Source organism: Camelus ferus, chromosome 17 (assembly GCF_009834535.1).
Source record: "Camelus ferus isolate YT-003-E chromosome 17, BCGSAC_Cfer_1.0, whole genome shotgun sequence".
In the NCBI taxonomy this organism is placed as follows: Eukaryota; Metazoa; Chordata; class Mammalia; order Artiodactyla; family Camelidae; genus Camelus; species Camelus ferus.
Genome location: NC_045712.1, coordinates 38,668,099 through 38,675,452, shown reverse-complemented (window position 1 = coordinate 38,675,452; position 7,354 = coordinate 38,668,099). Strand labels below are relative to the sequence as shown.

Genomic DNA, 7,354 nt, shown 5'->3' with positions numbered 1-7,354 from the left:
GAGACTTGTAGCTCCCGCGACGCTCCCTCCTCTCCAGAGGAAGCAGGCCCGAGACCCTCTGCGACCTACCCAGGATGGGGCGGAGGGTAGGTGCGTCAGACATCCCCGGGGGTCTCCTGGGCCTCCGAGTTGGGCGGTGTCTGCGGTGCAACGTATTGGGTCCGCTCTGGCACATTGTGCCGGTGTACATGGAGAAAAACAAAAAACACACTCCTAAGTGCCACTGGCATCTATGGAGTGGCGATGGTCTATACAGAGTTACTGTGCCTGGAGGTGTGGGGGAGGGTACTGCGGCCAAGGGCAGGGTGGGAGGACCATGAAGGCCGGCTGGCCTCTGGAGAACCCTTTCTCTCCGGGTGCAGCGGCCGGGAGCACTCCGAGCTGCGGCAAAAGGGGCTGGTAGGCTCTCCCGCACCCCGCGTGCTTCCCCGCCTTCCCGGTGTCCCCCGGATTTTCCAGAGGAAGATGGGGTACCCAGCGGGGGTGGGGCGCGCCGGGCCGCGGGGCCGGGCTGTCACGTGCCCCCCTCCCCCGCCACTGCGGCGGGAGTTCCAATCAGAGCGCGCCAGGGGGCTCCTCCTGGGCAGGAACCACCCGGCTCGGCGGCGGAGGGTGGGCCGCCGTCACCTGACCGCCCGCCCCCGCCCCCCGCGAGTAAGGGGCGGTGGTAGCGTCTGCTCGGTTACAAATGGCCCCTCCCGCCCCGCTCGCCCGCTCGCTCGGGCTCGGCGCGGACCCGCCCGGGCGCGCTCCTCCCGCCGGCTCCCGGCGTCCCGGCGTCCCGGCGTCCCGGCGTCCGGCCGCCCTGCCCGGAGCCGGCCAGCGGCCCCCGCCACCCCTGAGGGCACTCCCGGCACCCAGTGCCGAGGCTCGCCCGCGGAGGTCGCGACGGGAGGTTGGACCGCGGTGGTGCGCGGCTCGCCTACCCGCAGGTGAGTGTGCTGTGTGGGCGTGGGATGCTGCGGGGATAGTGCGGGGGACATGCGGGGGCTCTCGGATGCGGACGCGGGTCCCTGCGATGCGCAGGTTAAGTTTGCAGAGCGAGTCCGAGATCTCTCTCCATCTCGGCCTCCTCTTGCTGCTTTTGCGGGTTGGGGGCTCCCGCGAAAGCCTCGGTTTGGGGGAAGGGCTTCAGGAAATTCTTGTCTTGAGATACTTGACGAAGGTTGAAAAGATACATCAGGTGGAGCTAGTAACTGCAGCTGATGGGGGTTAGAACAGGTGAATTCGAGTTTGCTTGAGTGCGTGAGGCTTCTGGGCGAGAGGATGAGCCCGAGATGGGGCGAAGCCTCTGCGGCGGGTCATTCCGTCCCCCAAAGCCACTTAGATGCCGGAGAGGGGAATTGCGCTGCTTCTAGGTGGTCACTGGATGTTACGGCAAACTGGTGACCCCCGTATTTCTGATAAGCTCCTGCAGTAGCAGGAGAGCAAGTGGCTCAGTAAAGAGTGTGCGAGGCTCTAAGGCACCCAGAAAATACTCCATTTACCTTTTAACTTCTCGGCAGGAATTAAAAGTGCTGAATCATGCAAAAAGACATGGAAAATAATTTACTTCATTTTCCGGTAAAGTTTTTCAAAGCTAATAATAATTTTTGAATAAATTCTTTAAGTTTAAAATGTAGGCACCAGGTATTTAAAATCATATGTTGAGACTGTGCCTTTGGCTTTCTGGCTGGCTGTTGCTTTTCTGTCTTTAGAGTGAGTTGTATCCATTCATTATCTTTTGCCACCCTCCCCCTGAAAAAAAAAAAAACCCTAAAACACAGGTTTTTTGTTTGTTTTTTTTTTTTTTGTATGTCCATTATTGTAAAAGGAGTGGAGGCAATAGTCCTTGGAAATAGGAAACTCCTTCTTCGATGAGTGCAATGATGGCGAGTTTGATTTGTCGTGTGCCCCTGAAAGGGATGTCAGGCTGATAAGATGCAGACTAGAGAGAAAAAGAAACAGGAGTTGCCCATCAAGGAAGGAATAAGCCCTAATCCAATTGTGTTCAGCAAAAGAGCCGAAGGGAAGTGATTCCACAATTGGAGCCTGAGTCCTCTTTGGTGGAGGTGGTGGGGGGGCAGTTTTTGATGCAAGTTCTGAGGTCAGATGCCGAATAGCATCGAGATGATTTTTTTTTTTTAATTCAGAGTCAAGATTAGTAAGATGGGTGTGTCCAAAGACAGCTCTTGCCCGTTTACTCTGGGCTGCACTGTGAACAGCTCATGGCCTGCTGACTCATAAGGGAACCAGCATGGCTTACAAGGGTTGGATTTTACTTATAGACTATAAAGAACCATACCTGTAAAAAAAAAAAAATTAAGGAAAATAAAAAGCTTCAACAGAGGCATCCATAACCAGAACAGCTCGCCTCCATCTCACATCTCTTCTTCAGGGAGGTTTTTCCCGATTCCTTGACTTGTCACCTTCATTTCGGTACCTGGCATCCATGCTTATGCACAGAACAGTTGGTTTGACGTAGAGAATTTAATCTATAGCTTGATGTTAGAAATAGTGGCACTCCTACCAGCATGATTATTTCCAGGGTATTTGTGAAGGATGCCCCCCAAACTGGAATATGAACGATTAATTTTTTCTTTGCAGCACCGACTCTCTTAACATGGCATGCAAGACCAGGGAGCCCCACCCTGTTTCTGAGCATCTGCATGAAAGGCCAGGAAAGGAATTCGACCATTGCAGTGGTGCAGAGAGAGAGAGGCAGTTTCTAGACTTGGGTGTTAACGTTTATTTAAACAATCACTAAAATGTTGGAGGGTAGGCTTTATTCTATAGGTAGATCTTGAAAAAGCACAGTGTTATTTGGTTTCGCCCATCAGCTTGTTAAAATACCCATTTAACTTTGAGGGGTTGATTTTTGAGAGAAAAGGGATCCGAAGTGGGTGCCACTTCCCAATTTTAAGATCCTGGGGTGAAAAGACATGCTTGGAAGAACAACTATCAAAGGAAGCATCTAGTGAAGCCAACAAGAGTTATTTTTGCTGTGGTATTCTTAATAAAAATTCTTTATAAAAGTAAGTGTTTTAGAAAGAGGGGTTTCATTTTCAGGCAGTAAATCTGCTTGTGGAATGGACAAGCCCTTGGTGTCTCAGAACAGAGACACAGGGTGCGAGCAGGGAACAGATGATGGGTTTACCTTTGACTGCGTAGTCCTTCCATCAGAACCCAGCCGTGGCACGTCTGAGGAGAGGAAGGCCATTTCTGCAAATGGCGAGTAGACTTCAAACCTCATTTCAAATCTGTGGGAAAGAAAATGTTCTGAGCTGCTCTGAAAAAAGAGACATGCATTATAAATTCACCATTCCTGATTGTCATAGTCACACTAACCCGCATCGTCTCCTGCAGGGTCTGACCATGGGGAAGAGAGATACCAAGATTTTTTTCTGTCCCTTTAAAAACAAAAAAATCCAAAAGGACGCCCACTTGATGTTACCATTTTTTTAAGACAAATAAATCATTTAAAGGAGAGAGAACTCTCCTTTTCCCCTGATGGATAGAGTGAATTAATACCTTTCTAAATCTGGATGTGGTGACCATTTATATAACTGAGAATAACGGTATCTCAACAGTTATTCCAGTCTGAAGTGAGACTCCAGGTGAAAATTGCATGTTCTGTTGGGAACTAATGTAAGTTCAAAGCTGCTGAAACCACCCTCTGCTTTTTTTCTTTCTTTCTAATACTCTCTCTCCCCTCTTTTAAATCCACAAACCACACCTACAAATCCTAGCCCCTAGAAGGCTTTGTGATTTCACCAGGAACACACGATCAGGTAAATTGCCTGTGATTGTGGGTCATTCCAAGATCAAAATAGATTTCAGCTTTGGCTTTGAGAATCAAATTGGTCGGATGTCTCTGGTGCTTTGCTCAGACACCAATGCCCTGGTAGCCTGGTTTCAAAGAGAGACTTGTCCTAAGATTTGCAGTGATTATTTTGGGGAAGTTAGCTCTGCCCGCTTGCACAGTTAATTACAGTGTGAGAAGCTTCCAGAACAGTACCTCCTTGAGTTCCGACAGTCAGTGTGTATACAGCATTGTATGAGGAGCATTCCAGAACACCCACCTCCCGGGGAGGCGAATGTACTGGCTGATTTAACACCTGGGGTGCCTTTGGCCCACCAACATATCTTTTTTTTTTTTTTTTAACCATAGGTGTTAATAGACACTGAGTTTTTTTAGAACACTAGAGAGCCTTGTAGGATACAGAAACGTGTCTGATGTCTGACTTCTTGTAGAGTTGGCCTCCAAGAATCTCCCTTTTTCTTCTCGAGAATGAGGTTATGTGTCTTTTTCAAGGAAATCGAAGAAAACATGCTTTGCTAATCCACTTACTCCAGAGCGTTGTAAGATTACTACTATTAGTAATAGAACTGGCTTTAAGTATTTAAAAATTAAAAATTCGTATATTTGGGGGGATGTGAGTATTGGGTTGGGTTGAGTATTAGTAGGGAGTTGCCCTTAAAAACCATTTGGAAATTGCTCTTTTAAACTTACGTGACATGAAATACTTGCGCGTTCATCTCTGCAAAATTAGAGAACGCCCTTTGCACGATTTGCCACAAACACATGCGTCCTATACAAACTAGAATTGGTGTGGAGGATTATTCAGTGATTTCTTTTGAGGAGACTTGAATATTGGGGAGAGGCTTCTTTCGTGGTGGATGGTGGGCTCCAATACTGCTGTGCGTGGGTCTCTGAGTGCTTAGGACCCTCAAGAAGAGGCAGTGAACACATACAATAGTTCATATTATGTGTAAAGGATATTTTTTATAACGTGTCTTCCTGCTGATTTAAAAGTAGTCATGCCCTAGGTTTTAGAACTAAACACTAGGAGAAATAGCTTTTGTCCAGACGGTACTCAGGGTGCATCTCGTTTGATCAGATTACGGTAAATCATCTTTGCTACTCGGGGAATTTGGAAACTAGCCAGACTGCTAATGATCTAAATATGTTGGTTTTATAGGTGTTCCTTTGATCCAGTGGACGGTGACTCTGGTCTTCAGCCCGAGAGTGATTCAAAATGTAAGTTCAGCAAACCAAATAATCAAATGTTGATCATTCTGGAGGTCTACACAGAATGTTTCTTCCCGTCTTCATTCCTTCTGCCTAAGACTTGAGCCTCGTAAGTAAGAGTCTAGAAGTGGGTGATAGCATCCATTGGCATGTTTCTCTACCCCTCCCCACCACATTATTTTTCTGGTAATAGAATATGAACCTTTGGTGTCTGGGCAATGCTGAATTGACACTTCCCTGGGTGACCCGTCTCTCTGGGTGGCCCAGCCCGTTCTAATCTCCGGGCTCCAGCAGACAGATTCCAATGTGGACACACATCTAGCCTCAGGAGTGGTGTTCTTTGGTGCCAGGTGAAATCCTCCGGCTGTTATCAAAGCCCTACCACATGCTTTAACCAAAATACTTCTTTAGCTCGGCTGATGAAGGTCACACTGTTGGGCCAGGGTATGCTTCAGTTACAAAATGGAAAATGTTACAATAGGCAAGAGGCCATTGTTCTTTGACCCAAAGACATTGGATGGTGTGGGATTTTCCAGATTTCCTGGTGATGGATCCACCTTCTCCACTTGTGGGTATCAAAAGTTGTGTTCTAGGAAAGGGGTCCAGGGGAAGACCCCCTCCCTGCTTTTCAAGAGACCTCAACCTGTAATTTATTTTCACAAAATTCTTCAGTGTTTAATGCATTTCCTCAGGGGTCAGGGTCTAGAAAGCTGATTTTGATTAGGGAAAACGTCTCCCCTGCCTTCTCTTCCCCTTGCTCTTCTGCCTTCTTGTCTCTGTTCCTTTGCCCCCAACATGGATTTCCATGTAATTCAGGTCACTAAGTGTTTCTCCATTTTTTGGTTTTGCTGCAGAGTTTATTGCTAGAGCGGCTGATAGACTTTCAGCACAAATAGTGTATTGATCACTCGAAATCTCGTTTGAGCTTGACTGAATATACATAATGGGGTGTCAATCGGGAAAGAAAATCTCATAATAAATGGCAGGCGACTTTTATTCATGAGGGAAAAAAATGTCTTGGACATCACACAAAATACCGTGTTTACTGTTGCATGACCGACTGATTTCACCAGTCTCCTCGCATTCCATGGGTGGATGTGTAATAGCAAAGGCAAGGTTAGGACACCAAGATCCTGGAACCTCTCTTTCTTTGTTTATACGGGGAAGCATTTTTGCACACTTTATCGAGTATAAACATCTTCTAGAATCCCAGCCAGCAGGAAAGATCTTTTCTACCTGAGGAATTCAGAAATTGCAAACAAATCTGTTGAAGTTGGTGTATATTTAAAATCAGCTACTGATTTATGCAGTCCATATTTTTTAACTTTTTACCATGTGTGTATCAGTGCCTACACTCGCTGTATGCAAATATCATCTTCAATGTGTATATGGGAGAGCACGGTATATTTAGGGAAAATCCTGCTTTACATAAATTATTTTTAAGAACACCCGAGCAGACGAGTAGCCGAGCGTTAGGGAAGCGAATTCTTTTTTTTTTTTTCCCTTTTAAAATTTCCTGTTGAATGATAAGTGAAGGGATCTCAGTTTTAAAGTTTTCTGTATAATTCTTGGAAATCAATTTTCCCGACAGAGCAGTGATTATGATGGCCAGTATTTCTGGGAAATTGGTATTTTTGGTTACTTTCTGTACTGACTTACACTGACTGCGTTGCTGCTGGTTGTCGGTGTGGACTCTGGCCCCAGAGGGGACTCGAGGTATTGCTGTAATCCTGCTTCGCCCCAAGACAGCGTGGGGTACATGACACTTGCCCAATCCACCGGGTGGGGTGCACCCCAGCTTCCATCAGGAATGCTTGGTCTCCTGTAACTGAGTGAAGTCAATGGGCTCTTTGCTAATGAGGTTTTAATTTGCTTTTTTATGACAAAAACCAAATCACACGTTAGACAAACGTCTCTTCCAGTTCCTTCACAGTATTCAAGATTTTTAAAAGCGTGTTACAGCAGAGTTTTCACTTTTTCAATCTCAGGTCATGGGTGATAACCAGGAGAATCTACTTATTATAGAGCGTGTGAAATGAGACAGGCAAGGCTAATAACATCAGGCCCTGATCGTACCGACTGCTTTTCTGTAGGGCTTCGAGAACTTTTGCCTGTTTTCAGCTACTTCATTAAAATGCTTCCGATTTGGTTTTTAAGGTTTCTGATTAGCAGCGAGAGAGAATGCAAACCTAGGCAGGCACAGAGGTTCAATAGTGGATGATTATAAAGGAATTCCATATTTTAGTGCTATCTTTTGTAAGTAAAATCTTATATTTGTGTGTTCTCTTTTATGTGTATACTGTTTTGTGACAGTTGGAAACTATTTTGTCGTACGTGACTGTT

At 46.4% G+C, this 7,354-nt stretch overlaps 1 protein-coding gene across 1 annotated transcript; it reads left to right on the top strand.

The window, feature by feature from the left end:
* Positions 1-228: 228 nt before the first annotated feature.
* On the top strand, positions 229-5,875 carry LOC116657245 (proline/serine-rich coiled-coil protein 1-like). The gene is made up of 2 exons (XM_032459071.1): positions 229-932; positions 4,962-5,875. The coding sequence occupies exons 1-2, from the start codon at positions 244-246 to the stop codon at positions 5,113-5,115; spliced, it is 843 nt and encodes a 280-aa protein (XP_032314962.1). The 5' UTR covers positions 229-243; the 3' UTR covers positions 5,116-5,875.
* Positions 5,876-7,354: the final 1,479 nt, after the last annotated feature.